Source organism: Chiloscyllium punctatum, chromosome 37 (assembly GCF_047496795.1).
Source record: "Chiloscyllium punctatum isolate Juve2018m chromosome 37, sChiPun1.3, whole genome shotgun sequence".
NCBI classification, from domain to species: domain Eukaryota; kingdom Metazoa; phylum Chordata; class Chondrichthyes; order Orectolobiformes; family Hemiscylliidae; genus Chiloscyllium; species Chiloscyllium punctatum.
In genome coordinates, this window is record NC_092775.1 from 70761755 (window position 1) to 70786570 (window position 24816).

General features: G+C 41.0%; 1 protein-coding gene across 2 annotated transcripts in view; it reads right to left on the reverse strand.

The window, feature by feature from the left end:
* LOC140463195 (docking protein 5-like) overlaps nucleotides 1-24816 on the reverse strand; it is a 447686-nt gene that overhangs the window by 225361 nt on the left and 197509 nt on the right. For both annotated transcript variants that reach the window (XM_072556986.1, XM_072556987.1), the window contains exon 2: nucleotides 1183-1290. In XM_072556986.1, coding sequence (XP_072413087.1) covers nucleotides 1183-1290 — 108 coding nt within the window. The remainder of the gene's footprint in view (nucleotides 1-1182; nucleotides 1291-24816) is intronic.

The following is a 24816-nucleotide window of genomic DNA, read 5'->3' on the forward strand; positions in this document are numbered from 1 at the left end:
TAAGAAACAAAGTTGAATTTATTTTGCTCATCTAGTTGTAACAGGTGGACTTTTACTTCAAGTTGTTTCATATTTCTGGATAAGTCCTACAAATCCATACTACTCCATTTTAAATGGCCAACTCTTTAGTTTTTAAAGAGTGATCCCTACTTCTATATTCCACCATTAGAGGAAATATCCTTGTTATATTTATCCTGTTATAATCCCTTGGGATCTTATATAAATAACTTCCCTTTATTTAGTCAATCTAACATTTTATGATTTGAAATACCTTATCAAATGTCCTCTCAGCTTTCTCTGTTTCAAGAAAAGCTCCCTTAGCTCTCCTAATATCAGAGTCAAATAAGCAGAAGTTTGGACACTATATACTTCCTCCCTACCAACTCTCTACCTGCTATATGAACTGCAGCAGTTCAAGAAGGCCTCAAACTACCACCTTCACAAGGGCAATTAGGGATGACAATAAATGTTAGCCTCGTTCGATCAAAAAGCGAGTGAAGGTTTGGGAGGCTGGTATTGCTTGACCAGGTTGCTCAGTAGGATACAGGTACCTGTTTCAATTGCAACAGCTTGGCCAGGTCATCAAATACAATGGACCCCACCCTGGTTCTGCTGATCTTCCAACAGTGTCTGATCCCCGCCCCATCTCACTCATCTTTCACACAGTTAGGCCACTGTCACCAGGCTATACCCTGGGTGAAAAATGCAAACCTGGCCTGGTGCAGAAACTGAGGAAGGTTGCTTAGGTATAGGCTCATGGGCATCACCAGGTTCTAGTGTAAGCCTTGCAGCAGCCTGAAGTCAGCTTAGTTCCTGGGAGAAACACTCCTAGATCATGTCTGTGCCATGTTGTTTCAAGCTGTGTCTGCAGGGGTTGGAAGGAGCAGAGTGGAAGACAATGGGCACATACTGTTTAGGACAGGAATGTATGCCAAATTTTTTTAGCATGATTATCTATTTCAGTTTTTTTTTCATTTTGCTTGCATTTTTCAGGAATACATCAGTTAAGCCAAGCAAGGATATGTTCAATGTAAGCTTATGTTATTTTTTCTATTTTATCATAAGAAAGTCTTGTATCATTAAAGCAACAGTATTCAAGAAAGACATCGTAAAGGCAAACAGTTGACTAAAATAACCTGCTACTTTTGCAAGTTTATTTCTTTTCATCAAAAGCTAGCTTACCTTGTGATAGCATCTGAAATATGCAGCTCGTTCATCGGAAAACTTCTCCAATCGCTTTGGGCCTTTGCTGGAGGCCTTCTTCAACACGAGCCAGCATCTCTGATAAATCTACAATGTATTAAAGCAAAGAAGAAACACATTAATTCAATGCTTTCTCTTGTGGATTTGTGCTTATGCTGCACTTCTGAGAAAAAAACAAATACAATACTGAGTTGCATTCACAACACAATCTATTGTCAAAGTTGCTGTTTTACTGGTGCCACTATTACACTATTCAAAGGCGAATAGGGAGTTCTGCCAAATCCTAGACAACGTTCCTATCAGAGTCAGTTCATTTATCTGCTATTTGTTGAACATTGCTGTGTGCATATTCACTTCATTTACCAGCTAGCAAACATAACTGCATTCCAAAAAGTAATTTATTGGTTGCAAAGTGATTTGGAATATTCTGGGAATGTGACAATGCACGACTTAAATGCCGGTTCTTTTATTTGAAAGTTCAATGTTATCATCTTTGCCTTCTGAATAAAGCATAGATCAGTCAACTGCTAGCTGCATTGCACTTTCTTGAAATCCTGAGCTGGATAATACACAAAGAAACAGAATCTCAATTATTTGCACAATCCAGCCGGGGAAGGTTGGCTTTCTTTCCATTTTAGGAAATAATGATGACTGCCGGGTAGTTATCGGCTTCTTTCTTTGCAACAATTTTTAAAGAATGAAGTAGAGGATAAAGAGAACATGGCAATCTGTTTCGTGCTTCCAACACTCCCACCCCACCCAACATACCCACCACCAACCATTCCACCAGGAAGAATGTTTAGCTGTTCACAGGCTGCTGACGCAGTCCTGCCCCACATCTATAATCTACTGTCTCAGTCTTCTGGCCCTCAATGTCAAAACTCAGTAATGGGTGCTTCCATGATTGCAAGCATTTATGTTGATTAAAAATATCATGGACCAATTTCCTCTTTAATTACAAATAACTAGCAATTTATAATGAAGTCTGCATTCATAAGTTCTCTCTCTGATATAAAGTCCTACATTAGCAACATGGCCAAAGAAACTGAGGGAATTTCAATAACTTTGGAGACAACATAAATTTAGATGAAGGGACAAGTCATGCTGAGGAAGCAGGGAGGCTGCAGAAGGACTTGAATAGATAAGCAGAGTAGGCAAAGAATCGGTAGATGGAATACAATGGAAAGTGGGAGGTTATGCATTTTGATAGGAAAAAGAGGCATAGATTAACCAAAGCACAAATGGACTGAGGAGTCCTAGTTTAGGATTCTCTTAGAGTTAAAATACAGACTCATTTGGCAGTTAGGAAGGCAATGCAATGTTAGCATTCATTTTGAGAGATCTAGAATACAAGAGCAGAGATGTACCACTGAAGCTTTACAAAGCTCTGGTCAGACGGCATTTTGAATATTATGAGTGGATTTGGGGCTTGTATCCAAGGAAGGATATGCTGGCTTTGGACAGGGTCCAAAGAAGGTTTACAAAAATTATCTCGAAGATGAAGGGCTTGTCATATGAGGAACTACGAGGACTCTGCATCTGTACTTGATGGGGTTTAGAGGTTGAGGGGGGATCTATTTGAAAAATGCAAAATATTGAGATGACTGGAGAGAGTAGACAGGGAGAAGATGTTTCCACCAGTGGGAGAGACTAAAACTTGAGAGCAGAGCCTAAGTGAATGGATGACCCTTTCGAACTGAGAGAAGAAGGATTTTTTTCTGCCAAAGGATGATGAATCCATGGAATGCATTGCCACCAAAGGCTGTGGAGACCAAGTCATTGAGTGTTTTCAAGACAGGGATCAGTCAGTTCTTGATTAATAAGGGTATTGAAGGTTGTGGGGAGAAAGCAAGAGACTGGAATTGAGGAAAATCTCAGTCATGATTGAATGGTGGGGTAGACTTGATGAGCCAAATGACTTAATGCTGCTGCTATATTTTATGATTTTATTCCCCGTCCATCCTAACTACTTCAATGGAATCCATTTTCAGAAACAATATTGGAGGCAAAACAGTTGGGATTGGATCTTATGGCCTACCACCCAAGTGTGTATACAGCAGGGATGGGTGGGAAAGATGCCACAAAAAACATGTGAGGTGCCAAACTAGTCACGTTTCTGCCCTTTCCCAAGTTGAACCCTTAGTATGGTCAGTGGTTGAGCGCAGACATCAGCAAGCCACTCACTATTTTTAATTAAATAATTAACAATCAATTGAGTTTCTTCCAAAATCAAATGATCAGAATATTATGCAGTCCATCATCATACAATTGATGTGGGTTGGCATGCGGAAGTAGATTTTCTCAAAATCCAAGTCGATGAAAAGCACCGTTACTCTTAAACTATTCCTCTATGACCAACAAGACCAGACAATGAGGCTCAGGAGTTTGTCATCTCTTCTTCATGAGGCTACTTGTGATCTCGGAAAAAATCCACCACTGGGTTTTGATACAGCTGGGACTTCTGTAGTTGCTCAACCCCACTGAAGGGCAGAAGACCTCTATGCTACTCACTTCAGACAGTGCATTATAGTGACAGTGCAGAATTGTGTTAGCTAGCACCTAACCTTCCTGCAGTTTGGGGGTATTCAAACCAGCCCCACCCTCTATAATCATGCTACTGTCGTTCTTTAAGGAATAAATGCATGTTGCGAAGGCAGTCGCAAAGAGAGGCAGAGTGACACTTTGGAAATGTGTTTTATTCATTCACAAGATGTGAATGTCACTGGCTAGGTAAGCATTTATTGCCTGTCTCCAATTGTTCTTGAGAAGTTGCTAGTGAGCTGCCTTCTTGAACTGTTGTGCAAATGTGGTGTAAGAACACCTATAATACCTTTACATAGCATGTTCCCTGTAACAGTGAACAATTGGTTGCATAATTCCATGACAAGATGTTGTGCGGCTTGAAGGGGGAAATGCAGGGTGAGGTGTTATCATATATCTGGTATCCTTGTTCTTCTAAGTGCTGGGGTTCCAAGTTTGGAAGGTGCATTCACATGAGCCTCGGTAACATCTTGCAGATCGTGCACATTGATTTCACTGTGCATCGATGGTAAATGGGGTGAATGTTGAAGATCTTAAATGGGATGTCAGTCGAGCAGGTTGTTTATTCCTTGATGGTGCTGAGTGCTGAATATTGTTGGTTCTGCAGTCATCTAGGAAATCTTGAGTATTTCATTACAATCCTGACTTGAGCCTTGTAGCTGATGGCTGATAGAAGATTGGATAGGTAAACAAGACTTCAACTTTCAAATTTCTCAAGTGTTTTTATAAACGTCAATGATGCCTCATGGATCATGCCAGCTACACTGTTTTATTGATTACTTGTAGTTTTCCATTCAGAATGAAATGATTCCATTCAGGCGAAATGATTCTAATGCCCTGTAATACATTGTATTTACTAACTTTTAGAGGTGATTGAAGTTTGCTCTATATTTTTCAGTTACATAAAGAGGTAGCATTTCTTTATGTAACTTTCTAAGTAATAATGCTTTGATCACTCATAGGAAATCTTTCTGTATTATTAACCTTAACATAATGTATTTTTGCTGTAAAACAAATCTCTCTATATTCTGAAACATGGCAGCCATATATTTTCATATCCAAATAATTACTGTATTTCAATAAAAATAAGAACTTAATGTCACAAATTTTCATTCTCTGAAACTTTCAGTTGAAAGTAGTTTTGGTTTTATGTCTCCTTCTGTACTGGTGTCTGACCTGTCAGATGAAGAAAATAAATATACGGTTGGATCAAATGCCTAACTAGATTATTCCAAGAATCCCTGCTTTTCCAATGTTCTATTGATCAATGCTAATAAATGCACCTCATTCCATTTGCACCAAACATGATCTTGGATATACCTGCTGCTTGATAATGCTTTTTAAATCAATGTGCTTGTACAGCAATTTCAACCAGTACATTTTATCATTCAATAGAAATGTTGGAAACCTGTGAGCTAAACTCATAACTTTAGCAAATGGAAAATCATAGGTTACAGCTTGGATTCTTTGAGAATTTTGGGCCTGTGGAAATCTACGGACTGTGAAATTTATCCTGTACACATTTTTGTATTCTTGCTGCTCCTCTTCTATTTCTGAGGCCCAGTGTTCAGACATTCATGTCAGTAACATTTTCACTGATGATAGCAGGTGCTCAAAATCCTGCAGTATACCAGCAGGCAGTCACACACATGATTTCCTCTACCGTATGATTTAATCAGATTCCTATGGACAATTTCGACCTCTCTTCAAGTTCATTTCACTGTGAGTAATTTGAAGTTGAAGCTGCGGGGGTGCAATCATATTCTTCAGCAAATTGTCTCAACTCAAAACTTTGTCGATGAAGGCTCATTCATACCGAAACCTTCAGTAAGCATTAGATGTCTGAAAGAAAATTTCCATGCAATTTATCACTTTTAGTTTTCAAGTGTATTATGATTTGTGCCACCTTTTGGGAGACTACATTGATCAAACCTGTCAAAGACAACTTCACCACATTACTGAAACAATTTGATACTCACTTTGTGGCTTTAATTGGTGCAGTGGATGATGTTTCAGCTGTTTTATTTGTGAATTGCCTATACCTGTATTTCCAGTAGCATAAGCAACTTACTTTAAAATAACCAAACTTCAAACTTATTTTGATTCCTATTTTTAAAATTCTCTGCATAAATTCAGCTATTAGATATTCCATAAAGTGCAGTTGACCACTTCAAATGGGATTACAGTACTGTATGCTGAGGCACCATTCTTTTGTGTCTATATTGAGGAGGATATATGTAAAATACTACTCCTAAGAAATTACTTCCATGCAATTGATCTTCATTGCATAGCTGAACACTATTTTGCATATAAATGGTTGCATGTGGGTGTGAAATGTTAGATACTTGATTGAATGCAATAAGTACCTCCCACAGTGATGTTATGAAGACATGGTAGGAGAGTAAACTAGGATCTCAGGGGAGACAAAAGCTCAAAGCTATGTCCTCCTAACCATCTTTGTAGCAATACAGAGTCTATTCTTATAACCTGCAAATAGTCTCAATAATACAATGAACTACATCTTACAGATGGCAGCAAACTCAAAATCATGATCAAAGTGGGATTTGAAGATTTAACTGAGCAGCAACAATCCCAACAATGCAAATATGCAGGCAACCCAGAAAGGATAGTCCTGATTGCTGAGGACATCAAACCCCAAAGTATCTTGTAGCAACTGAAAAGTGACAAAAAAACTTTTGAGACCTGATAAGAGAAATGTTGGTATAAAAACAATTTGCATCTCCTGTGCAAAGGTACAGGTTGCATCACAAGATGGTGATCTGTGGAGGTGGTGCCAAGTCCAGTTCAGACAGTGAGTGAACAGACATTTAAAATCCCAAAGTGAAATCACAAAGTTAAATCTTTAAACAATGCAGTTCAGGGTGAGAAATAAAACAAATAAATGAGTCACAGTGGAGACTCCATGTCAGGCTCATAGCATATGGACATTGCAAGACAAGGCTAAAAAGAGAAATTGGAACAAACTGGACCAGTGAAGTGTAGCCACTGTTGTAATGTAAGAAGCTGAACAGTCAAGTTTTAAATAGTGACGTCCACGAACAGAAATATGACGATGATCAGATTATCTCTTTTGTAGAGTTATTACTTGAAATGCAACGATTGGCTGAGACATTGGAGAGAAATCCACTGCTCTTCTTCATAATGCAGTCATGCAACTAGATGGTTTCTAGTCTCATCCGAAGCATAATATCAATCAGTTGCTAATTTTTAAACTTAGACAAAGTCTTCATCCTTTAAGTTAAATTTTGAATTGTTGTCATGGTTCAAAACTCTTTTTTACAAAAATAGCTTGCCCCCAAGAGATCCTTTGATTTGTTCCTACCAGGGAGAGGCACAAAATATTGTTAATCTAAATATTGATATCAACTAACACAGACTGTGCAGCTATTTTCATGTTGCAACTTCTATGTAATTCTATATCACTTCAGTCCTTCTGAATTCACCAAGATGTACACTGGAATCAAGTCCAGAATGGACAGGACAAGAAAAAATTGCATGTTTCTACAGGAGACACTAAATAACATTTCTTATTATTTTTGAATTCAAGGTTACAAGTCTGCATAGTTATAATGATTTTATGCTAGTACTTAACTTGTATTTCTAATAGACATGACTTGGAGTTTAAATCAACAATAAAATATTTACTGCCTTGTTATCCAAGAACAAAAAGTACCAATGGAAGTTTGTATCCATTTCTTTCAGACATCTAATGCTTACTGAAGGTTTCGGTATGAGTGAGCCTTTATCGACAAAGTTTTGAGTTTAGACAACATTTCAGCATTGTGAGTTTCTTTTCAATGGACTAACAATGCTGTGGGACAGAAATTCTGAATACGTGACACACTTCGGTGTGTGGAAAGCCAAAGATAAGTTGAGTATATAATGCATCAAGGTAAAAACAATGACTGCAGATGCTGAAAATCAAATACTGGATTAGTGGTGCTGGAAGAGCACAGCAGTTCAGGCAGCATCCAACGAGCAGCGAAATCAACGTTTCGGGCAAAAGCCCTTCATCAGGAATAAAGGCAGTGAGCCTGAAGCATGGAGAGATAAGCTAGAGGAGGGTGGGGGTGGGGAGAGAGTAGCATAGAGTACAATGGGTGAGTGGGGGAGGAGATGAAGGTGATAGGTCAAAGAGGAGAGGGTGGAGTGGATAGGTGGAAAAGAAGATAGGCAGGTCGGACAAGTCAAGGAGGCAGTAACTGAGCTGGAAGTTTGAAACTAGGATGAGGTGGGGGAAGGGGAAATGAGGAAGCTGTTGAAGTCCACATTGATGCCCTGGGGTTGAAGTGTTCCGAGGCGGAAGATGAGGCGTTCTTCCTCCAGGCGTCTGGTGGTGAGGGAGCGGCGGTGAAGGAGGCCCAGGACCTCCATGTCCTCGGCAGAGTGGGAGGGGGAGTTGAAATATTGGGCCACGGGGCGGTTTGGTTGATTGGTGCTGGTGTCCCGGAGATGTTCCCTAAAGCGCTCTGCTAGGAGGCGCCCAGTCTCCCCAATGTAGAGGAGACCGCATCGGGAGCAACGGATACAATAAATGATATTGGTGGATGTGCAGGTGAAACTTTGATGGATGTGGAAGGCTCCTTTAGGGCCTTGGATAGAGGTGAGGGAGGAGGTGTGGGCACAGGTTTTACAGTTCCTGCGGTGGCAGGGGAAAGTGCCAGAATGGGAGGGTGGGTCGTAGGGGGGTGTGGACCTGACCAGGTAGTCACGGAGGGAACGGTATTTGCGGAAGGCGGAAAGGGGTGGGGAGGGAAATATATCCCTGGTGGTGGGGTCTTTTTGGAGGTGGCGGAAATGTCGGTGGATGATTTGGTTGATGCGAAGGTTTGTAGGGTGGAAGGTGAGCACCAGGGGCGTTCTGTCCTTGTTACGGTTGGAGGGGTGGGGTCTGAGGGCGGAGGTGCGGGATGTGGACGAGATGCGTTGGAGGGTATCTTTAACCACGTGGGAAGGGAAATTGCGGTCTCTAAAGAAGGAGGCCATCTGGTGTGTCCTATGGTGGAACTGGTCCTCCTGGGAGCAGATACGGCGGAGGCGGAGAAATTGGGAATACGGGATGGCATTTTTGCAAGGGATAGGGTGGGGAGAGGTGTAATCCAGGTAGCTATGGGAGTCAGTGGGTTTGTAAAAAATGTCAGTGTCAAGTCGGTCATCACTAATGGAGATGGAGAGGTCCAGGAAGGGGAGCGAGGTGTCAGAGATAGTCCAGGTAAATTTAAGGTCAGGGTGGAATGTGTTGGTGAAGTTGATGAATTGCTCAACCTCCTCGCGGGAGCCTCCAAGCCCTCCGTTTTTTCCTCTCCAGACGTCCCCAACAGTACCCTTCCACTGACACACTCATTCGTTTGGCCGAACTGGTCCTCACCCTTAACAATTTCTCCTTTGAATCCTCCCACTTCCTCCAGACCAAAGGCGTAGCCATGGGCACATGTATGGGCCCCAGCTATGCCTGTCTCTTTGTTGGCTATGTAGAACATTTGATCTTCCGTAATTACACCGGCACCACTCCCCACCTCTTCCTCCGCTACATTGATGACTGCATTGGCGCCACCTCGTGCTCCCGCGAGGAGGTTGAGCAATTCATCAACTTCACCAACACATTCCACCCTGACCTTAAATTTACCTGGACTATCTCTGACACCTCGCTCCCCTTCCTGGACCTCTCCATCTCCATTAATGACGACCGACTTGACACTGATATTTTTTACAAACCCACTGACTCCCACAGCTACCTGGATTACACCTCTCCCCACCCTATCTCTTGCAAAAATGCCATCCTGTATTCCCAATTTCTCCGCCTCCGCCGTATCTGCTCCCAGGAGGACCAGTTCCACCATAGGACACACCAGATGGCCTCCTTCTTTAGAGACCGCAATTTCCCTTCCCACGTGGTTAAAGATGCCCTCCAACGCATCTCGTCCACATCCCGCACCTCCGCCCTCAGACCCCACCCCTCCAACCGTAACAAGGACAGAACGCCCCTGGTGCTCACCTTCCACCCTACAAACCTTCGCATCAACCAAATCATCCACCGACATTTCCGCCACCTCCAAAAAGACCCCACCACCAGGGATATATTTCCCTCCCCACCCCTTTCCGCCTTCCGCAAAGACCGTTCCCTCCGTGACTACCTGGTCAGGTCCACACCCCCATACGACCCACCCTCCCATTCTGGCACTTTCCCCTGCCACCGCAGGAACTGTAAAACCTGTGCCCACACCTCCTCCCTCACCTCTATCCAAGGCCCTAAAGGAGCCTTCCACATCCATCAAAGTTTCACCTGCACATCCACCAATATCATTTATTGTATCCGTTGCTCCCGATGCGGTCTCCTCTACATTGGGGAGACTGGGCGCCTCCTAGCAGAGTGCTTTAGGGAACATCTCCAGGACACCAGCACCAATCAACCAAACCGCCCCGTGGCCCAATATTTCAACTCCCCCTCCCACTCTGCCGAGGACATGGAGGTCCTGGGCCTCCTTCACCGCCGCTCCCTCACCACCAGACGCCTGGAGGAAGAACGCCTCATCTTCCGCCTCGGAACACTTCAACCCCAGGGCATCAATGTGGACTTCAACAGCTTCCTCATTTCCCCTTCCCCCACCTCATCCTAGTTTCAAACTTCCAGCTCAGTTACTGCCTCCTTGACTTGTCCGACCTGCCTATCTTCTTTTCCACCTATCCACTCCACCCTCTCCTCTTTGACCTATCACCTTCATCTCCTCCCCCACTCACCCATTGTACTCTATGCTACTCTCTCCCCACCCCCACCCTCCTCTAGCTTATCTCTCCATGCTTCAGGCTCACTGCCTTTATTCCTGATGAAGGGCTTTTGCCCGAAACGTTGATTTCGCTGCTCGTTGGATGCTGCCTGAACTGCTGTGCTCTTCCAGCACCACTAATCCAGTATATAATGCATCAGACAAATATCAAGAGTAAAAACAAAAAGTGAACCTGTTCAGCCTACTTTCTTTAAACTCCAGAATCTTACTTCTGTTGTGCACTATTGCTACTATAAACTCTTTTTGAACACGTGGTGAACAATCTTGTTTTACTTTTGTTTACTCCTGGAGGATTGTATCTGAGATCCACAAGTATCTTTTTTTTGTCTTATTTCCAACTAAATTTCTTATCAGGACCTGGTGTGGCCACAGTATTGGATGAATTTATGTGATCCTGAAAGACCATTTGATAATTCCAGGTACATTCTGTGGTTCTTCATAAGCTTCTTGATATGTGCAATGTGTTTTTGAATAAAATTTCTATAGATTTGTTCATCCGATTGATCATCCCTTGAAGGCTTTTCTAGCAGTGCAAAAATGGCATCAATTCAATAGGTCAGACATTCACTTTTAATAGTTTCAGCAGGGATGATGTCACCAACATATTTCAGTTAAGCGCCACTAAGTACATATTCATATGTCTCAATTTGACATCTCTAGGATTTTCTACAATTGTACACTGGATAAACCTCCCACACTGTTAGGCCACCTATCCATTTATTCATGATGTCAGCATGCTTACATATGATATGTTTGGTTCTATAATTTATCTCTGAACAATACCAATGCCATAGCAATGTTGTTAGAAATTTGTGCTTCGCATATTAAATGTATAACTTACTTCTTTAAGTAAATGATCAGACATCTGAAGATCTTACTAAGTGAATATAATACATTTCAGAAATTTAAAAGTTCCTTTTTAATCATCTTGTTGTGATCTCCTGGTCCAAATAAGTCCCCAAATTAATAAGCATTTTGTAAACTTTCCTTTTGTCTATGTTACTAACTGGTTCAACTATTCAATTAGGTCTTGACTTAGTTTGATCGACTTTATGATTTTCAGTCCTCTAGTCATTAAAGTTCATTTTTCGATTCTTGTTCATTATTTGAATGTGGGTTAATGGAGTAACCTGTCTATGACTTAAGTTACTCTTTCCCTTGCCTATCAATCCTTGCTTATGTGCTGCTCCCTATGTCACTATGAGTTTGTACCAAAGGGATCCTTTTCTTTCTAAAATTTAATGACAAGTACTCAGACCGAATACTGTCGAGAAATATTCTTTGTCACGCTGCTACTAACGAATCAGAGTTTCCTTTTACAAAGTGGTGCTTGCAGCATTACTTTGGCCTGATTTGTCTGCTCCAGAAACCCAAACTTTTTACCTCAACAGTTGTTGTATCCCAAAAACTTTGCAGTCTTACATGAAAATAATCTCAGGATTCTGCAACACATTTAAAGGGATTGACTATTCATTCATGATGAAGTAAAGAAGAAAATCTCTCATATGCTCAACTTGAATCTGCCATAATAATATATAATTACTTTTTTCCTGCACGTTGTTTCACGGCACAATTCTTAATCCACTTTTCTCATGTGTTTTGCTTCTTTACTTCTCTGTGCTTTTATCTCCAAAATCAGCTCTTGCTCCTTCAGCAGCCTTTTTCTCAGAAATATATTTACCTTCAAAATGATTCTATTCTTTATCTGTGATTCTGATATTTAAAGTTCACAGTTCTCATTGTGAATTCTTAATTCAATTACATATTATTCAAGTTACATTATTTTTCAGATGGACACAAACTTTGCCTTTACACATACTTTTTTGAATAGAAATCCTCAATCTGAAAAAAACCCTTTTGTAATGACATTTGACACCAGATTCTCTCCTTCAAACTGAAGTTATTTTAGTATTTAAATGTTTATCCCTGGTAACAAGCGGTAAAATTGATACTTTCATTTTTCATCTATTTTAAAACTTGTTAAATGCCAAACTTGTTCAATCCAGCCACCTGAATTGAGATTGCAATTGATTAATTTTAACACATTTTATATCACTTCACAGGATCTCCAAGCTGCAATTTAATGTGTTTCTCCAGCTTCTCAACTTTTCATCAACACATCTGACATAATTGTTGTATTTTTTTTAAGTCATGAAAACAATCGCTGGGATCCCAATGCATAATTAAGTATGGGGACAATGTGTTAGGAAATATCAGAAATAAGTCAATTTGAAAGATTGTCACTGATTGGGGAATTAGGGTTGCTTTTAGTGGTACTGTAATCAGATGAACTAATTTTGAGCACAGACTGCAGTGGTTCAAGAAGGCATCTCAAGGGCAACTAGGGGCAAGCAAAAAACGCTGGCGTGCCAGTGATGCCCATGTCACTCAATTGAATAAAACAAAATTCTGTCAATCCAACCAGAAAGGTGACTAGTTGTTGGTTGTCTCATCCCTTGCTCCACTGTCTGCCCTTCCTCAGCTGCTTGTCAAACACTCGGTGCCAAGGGTTGTGCCTGATGATGTCCACATTGATGCAGTCCACGATTAAATGTGATGTGTGGCCGGGTGAATATTCCAGTATTCCTCCTGAGCAGCCTCACCACTGTTGTATAAACACTCTGTTGGTTTGCTCAATAACAATTTATGTGATGGGGTCTCTCCAGGTGTTGACTGTGCACCACAGTCATATGCCCAGTGGTCACTGGATAATTCTCATTATTCAATGAATAAAATACTAATGGAATAGTGGATGCTGGTGGATAAAAATGTTATAACTGCTGCCAGGATAATGGACACTGACATGTATGAAACCAGCTACACATAACAATGTTGGAAATGTTTGCAATTTAATACATCGCTGAATTAACAAGCAGTGACTTCAAAGTGACTGTCAATGGCACCCTGCATGATGAAAAACCTACTACACAGCAAAGGCCTTCTTCCTGCTTCCTACCGGAAAGAGAAAAAGCAAAGTATTCCTCTTTTTCACTGTAGGAATCTCAGTGACCTCTGCAGAACTACAAACTTAAAGGAACCTGATGCAAAGTTGTTCATGGCCACTGGCAATGTTATTTGTAACCAGCACTGAAACTGCAAATCTGTCTCCAACAGGTGTCAGGATTTGATGAACACCTCCTTAGCAAAATATAATCTCACACAGAGTATTCTGCACTATCGGAGATAGAAGAATTGTTCCCTGACATTTCTGAGTAGATATAGTCTCCTGCTCAAAGTCTATCTTTTCTTCTTCTCTGATCAGCTTGTCCTCCTGCGTGTCACTTCTGTTCAATCTCCCAATAGGAATTGAGATTACAGCACCCTGACAAGGAGTGAGTTGTCTGACTGAAATGTTTGAAATGAAAATTAAAGCTGTGATCCTGTGCCATACTGCTCCTAGAACACATTCATGACTTTAAATAGCTTGGTAATCTCCACCACACCTGACAAAACATTAATACTTAAAATTGGTCAAAAGAAATGACAGTTCCTCCTATAAATGCCAAGTGTTGATAGAAGGAAAATGTGATCTTCACCAGCACTGGCAACCTCAATGGCACAGTTCCTCCCAGTGTTTTTGTTAACTGGAGTACATATTCTTGAGGGAGAAAGTAGGAGAATAAAGATGGCTCTAATCAATTATATCAGTTTTGTATCTGAAAAAAGAAAGAACTGCAGGAAAAGTGTATTGCTGTCTGTGTAAGGGAAATCTTTGGAAGAGTAAGTGGGAGACTGCAAGAAAGAGAGAAAGAGGTGGACATGGATGCAATTGTAGTCTGTACAAATCAGGACGGCTTGACATTTTACTTATACTAGAATGACAATGTTTGTAATCAAAACAGATACTTAAGACTATAAGACCATAACACATAGGAGTGGAAGTAAGGCCATTCGGCCCATCGAGTCCACTCCGCCATTCAATCATGGCTGATGGGCGTTTCAACTCCACTTACCCGCATTCTCCCCATAGCCCTTAATTCCTTGTGACATCAAGAATTTATCAATCACTCCTTGAAGACATTTAGCGCCCCAGCCTCCACTGCACTCTGCGGCAATGAATTCCACAGGCCAACAATTCTCTGGCTGAAGAAATGTCTCCGCATTTCTGTTCTGAATTGACCCCCTCTAATTCTAAGGCTGTGTCCACGGGTCCTAGTCTCCTTGCCTAATAGAAACAATTTCCTAGCGTCCACCCTTTCCAAGCCATGTATTATCGTTTAAGTTTCTATTAGATCTCCCCTTAATCTTCTAATCTCCAATGAATACAATCCCAGGATCCTCAGCCGTTCCTCGTATGTTAGACCTACCATTCCAGGGATCATCCATGTGAATCCCCGCTGGACACGCTCCAGTGCCAGTATGTCCTTCCTGAGGTGTGGGGACCAAAACTGGACACAGTACTCCAAATGGGGCCTAACCAGAGCCTTATAAAGTCTCAGTAGCACAACGGTGCTTTTATATTCCAACCCTCTTGAAATAAATGACAACATTGCATTCGCTTTCTTAATCATGGACTCAACCTGCATGTTTACCTTGAGAGAATCCTCAACTAGCGCTCCCAGATTCCTTTGCACTTTGGCTTTATGAATTTTCTCACCATTTAGAAAGTAGTCCATGCTTGTATTCTTTTTTCCAAAGTGCAAGACCCCGCATTTGCTCACATTGAGTTCCATCAGCCATTTCCTGGACCACTCTCCCAAACTGTCTAGATTCTTCTGCAAGGTAAAAACAATGACTGCAGATGCTGAAAACCAAATACTGGATTAGTGGTGCTGGAAGAGCACAGCAGTTCAGGCAGCATCCAACGAGCAGTGAAATCGACGTTTCGGGCAAAAGCCCTTCATCAGGAGGGCTTTTGCCCAAAACGTCGATTTCGCTGCTCGTTGGATGCTGCCTGAACTGCTGTGCTCTTCCAGCACCACTAATCCAGTATATAGATCCTTCTGCAGCCTACCCACTTCCTCAGTGCTACCTGCCTGTCTACCTAACTTTGTATCATCGGCAAACTTTGCTAGAATGCCCCCAGTCCCTTCATCCAGATCATTAATATATAACGTGAACAGCTGTGGCCCCAACACTGAACCCTGCGGGACACCACTTGTCACCGGCTGCCATTCCGAAAAAGAACCTTTTATCCCAACTCTCTGCTTTCTGTCAGACAGGCAATCCTCAATCCATACCAGTAGCTCACCTCGAACACCATGCGCTCTCACCTTGCTCAGCAGCCTCCCGTGTGGCACCTTATCAAAGGCCTTTTGGAAGTCTAGGTAGACCACATCCACTGGGTTTCCCCGGTCTAACCTACTTGTCACCTCTTCAAAGAACTCCAACAGGTTTGTCAGGCATGACCTCCCCTTACTAAATCCATGTTGACTTGTTCTAATCCGACCCTGCTCTTCCAAGAATTTAGAAACCTCATCCTTAATGATGGATTCTAGAATTTTACCAACAACCGAGGTTAGGCTAATTGGCCTATCTTTTGTCTTGATCCTTTCTTGAACAAGGGGGTTACAACAGCGATCTTCCAATCATCCGGGACTTTCCCTGAATCCAGTGACTTTTGAAAGATCTCAACCAACGCCTCTGCTATTTCCTCAGCCACCTCCCTCAGAACTCTAGGATGTAGCCCATCAGGGCCAGGAGATTTATCAATTTTAAGATCTTTTAGCTTTTCTAGCACTATCTCTTTTGTAATGGCAACCATACTCAACTCAGCCCCCTGACTCCCTTTAATTGTTGGGATATTACTCATGTCTTCCACTGTGAAAACTGACGCAAAGTAGTTATTAAGTTCTCCTGCTATTTCCTTATCTCCCATCACTAGGCTTCCAGCATCAGTTTGAAGTGGCCTAATGTCTACTTTTGCCTGTCTTTTGTTTCATATGTATTGAAAGAAACTTTTACTATCATTTCTAATATTACTGGCGAGCCTACCTTGATATTTGATCCTCTCCTTCCTTATTTCTCTCTTTGTTATCCTCTGTTTATTTTTGTAGCCTTCCCAATCTTCTGATTTCCCAGTGCTCTTAGCCACTTTATAGGATCTCTCTTTTCTTTAATACATTTCCTGAGTTCCTTTGTCAGCCATGGCTGTCTAATCCCTCCCCGGATAATTTTTCTTTTCTCGGGGATGAACCTCTGTACTGTGTCCTCAATTATACCCACAAACTCCTGCCATTTTTGCTCTACTGTCTTCCCTGCTAGGCTCTACTTCCAGTCAATTATCGACAGTTCCTCTCTCATGGCCTCATAATTACCTTTATTTAACTGTAACACCATTACATCCGATTTTGCCTTCTCTCTTTCAAACTGCAGACTGAACTCTACCATATTATGATCACTGCTTCCTAAGTGTTCCTTACTTTAAGAATTTTTGTAAAGTCTGGTTCATTACATAGCATTAGGTCCAGAATAGCCTGCTCCCTTGTGGGCTCCATGACAAGCTGTTCCAAAAAGCCATCCTGTAAGCATTCCATGAATTCCCTTTCTTTGGATTCACTGGCAACATTATTTACCCAGTCCACCTGCATATTGAAGTCTCCCACGATCACTGTGACCTTGCCTTTCTGACATGCCTTCTCTATTTCCCGGTACATGTTGCGCCCCTGGTCCTGACCACTCCCATTGTTTTTTTTGCCTTTGTGGTTCCTCAATTCCACCCTCACAGACTCCACATCATCCGACCCTATGTCATTCAATGCCATAGATTTAATTTTGTTCTTAACTAACAAGCCACCCCGCCCCCTCTGCCCACCTCCCTGTCTTTTCGATAAGTTGAAAACTCTTGGATGTTTAACTGCCAGTCCTGACCCCCCTGCAACCAAGTCTCTGTGATGCCTTCCACATCATAATCATTCACGAAGATCTGTGCCATTAGTTCATCTGCTTTGTTACGAATGCTATTAGCATTCAGATAAATTGCCTTAATGCTAACTTTCTAATCATTAGAGATATTGGAAGTCATAAGATGCCCTAAGTTATCCTTTCTTTTTGCTGCATTACTAGTCTGCCTCAAGGTTAAATTCACCTGCACATATGCTATCCTGCCACTTATCTTTCCATTTAACTCCATACTCCCTGTCGCTTTCACTTTCCCTTCCCCCCAACTCAGAAGTTTGAAGTCCTACTGACCACCCTATTTTTCCTCTTCGCGAGAACATTGGTACCTGATCGGTTCAGGTGGAGACCGTCCCAACGGTACAGATCCCCCCGGTTCCAAAACTGATGCCAATGCCCCATGAAGTGGAATCCCTCTTTCCCACACCAATCCCTTAGCCACGTGTTTACTTCCCTAATTTTCTTATCCCTATGCCAATTGGCACATGGCTCGGGCAGTAATCCGGAAATTATGACCCTTGAGGACCTGTACTTCAATTTCTTTCCTAATAATCCCCAAACAGGTCCTCCACCCTAGCTTTGCCTATGTTGTTAGTCCCAACGTGGACCAAAACAATTGGATCCTCCCCCTCCTGCTCCAATATCCTTTCAAGCCGGTCAGAGATGTCCCGCACCCTGGCACCAGGCAGGCAACACACCATGCGAGACTCCCGATCCGGCTTGCATAGGATACTATCTGTCCCCCTAATTATAGAATCCCCTCTAACAGCTACTTGTCTTTTTGCTCCTCCGTCTTGAATGGCCTTCTGCACCATGGTGCTGAGGTCAGCTGGCTCATCCTGTCCAGAGCCCTTTTCCTCATCCGTACAGGGAGTAAGAATCTCATAGCTGTTGGACAAGGTCAAGGACTAAGGCTCCTGCACTCCTGAACTCAGGTTCCCCCTACCTGCCTCACTTACAGTCACACTCTGACGTTTTGACCTTCATAATGTTTTGAATGGAACTGCAAAACAGAACAATAGCTTGCTGAAATCTACCTTCAAAAATTGTGAAACACGTTTTCATAACATGCTGGCATGATTATTGCATAGAAATATCACAAGGAGACCAAAGCTTTCTGTATATAATTCCTGCCTTCTAGTAGAATTTATGTTCTTTTAAGCACAAGAAAGGAAAAATGTCACTGAAATTCAGTTTAAACAATGAATTAATTTACAATGATGAAATGAAAAAAATCTTTAACTAAACATATTTTTCCAAAGATGCAGAAGTCCAAAACTAGAGGGAATTGTTTTAAGCTGAAAGAGGAAAGATTTAAAAAGGACGTGAGGGGTAACTTTTTCACACAGAAGGTGGTGTGTGTATAATTTCAGTTACATCACACTGTGAACTTTTGCTATGAATTCTGTGTCTTATAATTGTGTCCTCCACAACCACCTGATGAAGGAGCGGTGCTCTGAAAGCTAGTGCTTCCATTTAAACCTGTTGGACTATAACCTGGTGTTGTGTGATTTTTAACTAAGTCAGATTGGGATGCCTGGTCGGTGTGGACGAGTTGGATTGAAGGGTCTGTTTCCATGCTGTATAACTCTATGGCTCTATGATTGGGTGCCTTTCAAGATCTTGGGATGAGCCACGAGTATTTTGAGGTGTGGTTACTTACGTAATATAAAGAAATATGGTAGCCAATTGAACTGCTGGCAGCTCCCACAAGCAACAACAACATAGTGATCATGAAATTTGCTTTAGTGATGCTGTTTGAGGGCTAATTACTTGCCAGAACACAAAGAGAAATCCACTACTCATCTTCACAACATTTCCATGCTATCTTTCATGTTTAACAGAGGATGGACAGGGACAGACAGCATTAGAGACATCATAACAGAAAGGGTGCTTTGTCTTGTTTATTTACTATGTAATTTATGGGTCAGAAAGACATGAGTTTCAGGAGTAAGAGAAGCAGGACTTTGGCTAACGTCTCTCTTACTCACAACCTGACTCACAATGAACCTCAAACAATGACATTACAAATTGCGTAGCTGTTGTTGCACCAAACAATAATTGTCAAAGATTGCATGGACAATAATTTAACCCAAGTACAAAATATATTTTAAAACTGACTGTATGGTATAGTTTTGAACTGTTCAGTAAAATATTTTGTTTACCAGTCATTATGAAGAACGTACCAGGCTTTTTATCTGCAAATAAAAAATGAAACATCAATGATTAAACTGTCTAGCTCTGGCACATACACTTTGACTAGTATGATGTGCCATTCTGTCAGTTATCTTGCTGCACAAATGTGAATGTAACCTTCAGGTACAGACCTTAAGCAAACAATTATGATTTAATACCATTGCATCTGGAATTGCTAAAAAAAAAGAACGTTACCTAATCATTTTCCATCTCTTAAAATGTAAAGCTATGTAAACATGCAGTAACTATGAAATACAGAGGATGGATATGTCTCAAATAAGTTAGTGTGAAATGATTTTTCACACTTCTCAGTCTTCCATCACAAATACAATTTATGCAGCTGAAAATCATTGCAAAGTTTTGTGTCTTCAGCATGTTTCAATTGCTTCAACTGTTCATGAAAATATAATCTTATTAATTTAGGGTAGACTAGTATAGATCAATCTGAACAAGTTTAGTGCTTTAAAAGGGGTACAATTGTTGCAAAGTTTTGTCAGGTTTAATATGTACACTATGAGATATGTATTGTTTCAGAATTCAAGCCATGATGTGCAGGCGCTGGTGTTGGACTGGTTTGGACAAAGTTAAAAATCACACAACACCAGGTTATAGTTCAATAGGTTTATTTGGAAGCATTAGCTTTTAGAGTGCTGTTCCTTCGTCAGGTACCTGACAAAGAAGCAGTGCTCTGAAGGCTTGTATGTCCAAATGAACCTGTTGGTCTATCACCTGGTGCTGTGCGGCTTTTAACTTCAGAATATAAAACCATGTATAAACTCTTTTCAGTTTTAGAAATTTCATGAATGGCACTAATATATATACATATAAATGGATATGTCAATTTTATTTTATATGATGAAGGAATTAATCAGTTTTTCTTTATTTAATAGCTGCAATTTATTTAACCTAAATGCCAACATAATACAATAAGGATCAAAAAATTGCACATGCAGAAGCAGCATTGTGACCATGGCAACTCAGGTGGTTGATGTACACAAGAAACTCTCTTCAAGTATATAAATCAGGCTACACATGAAATAAAACATAAATTCACAACTACAGAGAGAAGTATCAAACCCTCAGTTAACAATGTAATGTTTTGGATATGTCACTCATTTCAGCTCTGCTGGAGAATGTGGATTCTATGATCGAAGCATCACTAGTATGAATCACACAACACCAGGTTATAGTCCAACAGGTTTATTTGGAAGCACTAGCTTTCAGAGTACTACTCCTTCATCAGGTAACTGTGGAGCAGCATCATAAGACACAGAATTTACAGCAAAATATCATGATTCTGAATTATCAGTTAAAAATCACAGCTTACAAGTATTACAGTGAGATAAACTGGTTCTCTTCATGTTAGCAGCATCTTCTGACTGTAGAGAACAGAGGCGTGGTACATGGTGAGGCCAAGCAGACAGCAGGACAATGGATGAATGGACACCGCACAACAATGGCAGACAGGGATGTTCTCTCCCAGTCGTGGAGCATTTCAGTTATCAAGGACATTCAGCCTCAGATCTTCGGGTGACCTTCCTCCAAGGCACACTTTGAGATATGCAACAATGCAGAGTGGTCAAGCAGATGATGATAGCCAAGTTTGGTACCCATGAGGACGACCTCAATCAGGACCTTGGGTTCATGTCACAGTACAGGTGTCCCCACTACAATATACACTCTCACACGCATACTCACGCATACACATACACGCACAGTCTTATATATTCACACACTCACGCAGACCATCTCTTTTAAGTGACTTCACAGGATAAATGCTGAGAGGATGTTCTCCTTTGTGAGAGAGTCGAGGACCAGAGGGCATAGTCTCAGAGTAAAAGGGTACCAATTTAAGATGAGGAGAATTTTGTTTCTCTCAGAGTGTTGAGAGTGTTTGAAACTCTTGCCACAGAGAGTTGTCGGGATAGAGATGCATATTTAAGGCTGAGATAGATAGATTCTTGATCATTTGGGGAAATAAGGTTGGGGAAAACGTAAGAAAGTGGATGTGAGAACTGTTGGATCCATCAAAATCCTAGTGAATGGTAGAGCAGGCTTGAGGGGCCAAATAGCTTGCTCCTCCAAATCCCTGCATTTGTCACCAAAAGTTAAAGCACACAGATAAAAAGTACACAGAATTTCTTAACTTTAATTGACTTTCACACCCAGTTTGGTTAAAAACAAACATGGATCAGGTTTCTGTTCACTGTTATACTCTAGCTAAAGTAAAACAATATAAACCATCAGTATAAAATACAACTATTAAAACTCCACTCCTTATAAACTCCCCTTTACACACCTAAAGGTAAACAGACAGGGTCATATAGATAATAGACAGAAGGGAAAAATGGACGTGGCACGAATGATGTCATTTTTGTTCCCAGGTACTGTTGTTGAAATTATTTTTATGATGATTTTGCTTTTCATCTTTCACCTTTCTCCAGATGCTCCTACTCATTTGGTGAAAGAAAAGGTAGCTGCTTCCCTTATAAAATTTTCTGATTTATCAGTTAAAGATCATAGCTTACAACTATTACGGCAGTTAGTGATGTCGATGGTAGTCATGATTTGGAGATACCGGTGTTGGACTGGGGTGTACAAAGTTAAAAATTACACAAAACCAGGTTATAGTCCAACAGGTTTAATTGGAAGCATTAGCTTTTGGAGCGCTGCTCCTTCATCAGGTGGTTGTGTCTAATGAAGGAGCAATGCTCCGAAAGCTAGTGCTTCCAATTAAACCTGTTGGACTATAACCTGGTGTTTTGTGCTTTTTAACCTTGTACAGCTACTACAGTGAGATAAACTGGTTCCCTTCATGTTTACAGTTTCTTTTGACTGCAGAGAACAGAGAGACTGCCCTTGGGCTGGGAATGGTCTTTAACTCAACAATATGTGCCAGCAGCTTAAGTGGCAAAGATATTGCATTTAGCATAGTCAAATAGTTATGCCTGAGAGTCAAATGGTTCCCTCACACTTCCCTACATTTAATTTCACCTACACAATACTGGTCTATCCCATCTTAAAGTATTTTGCCACCCTCCTAATTGGTTATTATATTTCCAAATTTCATCCCATTTGCAGGCTTTGAAATAATGCTCTATATATACAAGTCCAGATCAGCACCATATAGCTGAAAGGGCAATCAGATTTTTGGAAAACACCATTGTATATTTTGGAACTAGACTCCTTTTCCAAAAACATTTTTCTCTAAGTCAAGTACTTACACGAAATAAATTCTCCTAATGTTACTCCTGGCTCTTTAGCCATTAAGCTTACATTTGTGCTCTCTGGTTATCAGCAATTCAGTCTTTGGAAATAGTTTTTTTTAAAAATGAAATCTAGTCCATCTAACTATTCCTGATCACAAGCACCTCCATCAAATCTTCTCAGTTCTGAAGAATTCAGCACCAGCTTCTTCCTCTACCTTTGACCATGAAACCTTTGCTGGTCATGTCGTCAGTATCCCAGGTTCTAGATATTCTTTCCGAAATGCAACTGCATCCCTTTCTCTTTATTCCCTCTTTTTAAGTGCCCCTTAAAACCCAATTTTCTGAAAGTCACCATATTTCCAGACAGTGATAGGTTGACCTCTGATTACTGAGAGAGAAGTGGTGGGAAGTTTAACCTGATGGCTCCCACGCCTCAAACAAATGGAGAGGTTGAGAAGGTAAGGTCTTCATGGTGACTTCAGCCAGGATGGGAATTGAAACCATGCTGCAAGTAACAATCTGAATTGCAAAACAAGCATCTAGTCAGCTGAGTTAACTGACCCTTGAACACCCGCATTTTGTGACTGAAGTATTCAATGTCTGCATTGATACTCCCTTGTGCAGCTTGATGTCAAATTTCTGATTCTGAGGTTGGACCCAGTACACACGGGTTGTCCCTGGGTAGTGTGAATTCCCTTAAATTTTTTTCAAATTTGGATATTAAACTTTGACTTTACACTGAGTATATCTGTTTACAAACTGAAAAAGTTAATGTGGTGTTCGAAACCCATAACTCCCTCTGTTTCTGCAATTTCAAACCAAATATATCAAATTCAACAAGTTTACTTGAGACATGTTTAGAGATTAAGAGCTCAAGTCAAAAAGCAGCAGCCCCATTAAACCCTTACATTAAACCAATATAAAAGCAATTTAAGTCCATCTCTTTCATATCTCAAACTGACATTTGTTGAGCTGCTGTCTGATGCCATTGTAATCTTACCTGCCTTAAACATTTTTCATTAATACTTCATAAAATTGCAAGTACATTGCAATGAGCATATCCATTCATGTCGCTGTACGATTAAATATTCTCCAGTTTAATCCATTTACGGAAATTATATTATTTATCCTGTGGTTGCATATCAGATTTTATCCACAATTCTGTTACAAATTCAATTCTCCCAGTTCCAGAAATATGTTGTTTTCTTTGCTTCATAAACAAGTCAAATTCTCACTTATTTTACTAACCCTTTTTACAACTAATCACAAATTAAGGAAGTACCACTGTTATATTTCCACTTTTAAGCAAAACATTACCCCGATCCGGAGGTGGTGAAGAAGTTAGTGTGAAGGGCAAATAATAAAGTGAAGAAATCATATCAGACTCAAAATGTTAATTCTGTTTCTCTCTCTGCAGATGCTGTCAGACTTACTTTGTCGCTTCGGCAATTTCCATTTTTATTTCAGATCTCCAGCAACTGCAATGGTTTTAAAATAATAGAGCAAGTTGGCCCAAAACAGATACTTGACATTTTCTCATTACTACAGCAGATATATACTTGGCAAGAAGGTCTATTACAGACCATCTTGACTCATCTTGACCAATTAAGGCCTTTCAGTAGTCAATTAACAAACACTAAAGGGCTTAACTGATGGCCAACCCATTTGCCTGCCTTGCTGACAGGCACAGAAGGTGGCTGGATTCCTGACTGGGCATCTGGAGAGAGCTATTTGCTACATTTGAGCCTATCCTGCCTCTATTCGACCCAATCTGGAGTAGATCAGGAACAGGGATGGCTGGAGGCCATAGTCAAGATTAGAATGTTGCTGGAAAAGCACCGCAGGTCAGGCAGCATCCAACGAGCAGGAAAATCGATGTTTCAGGCAGGAGCCCTTCGTCAAGAATGAGGCTGGGAGCCTCCGGGGTGGAGAGATAAATGGGAGTGGGGGTGGGGCTGGGGAGAAGCTACCTAAGAGTGCAATAAGTGGATGGAGGTGGGAATAAAGGTGACAGGTCAGAGAGG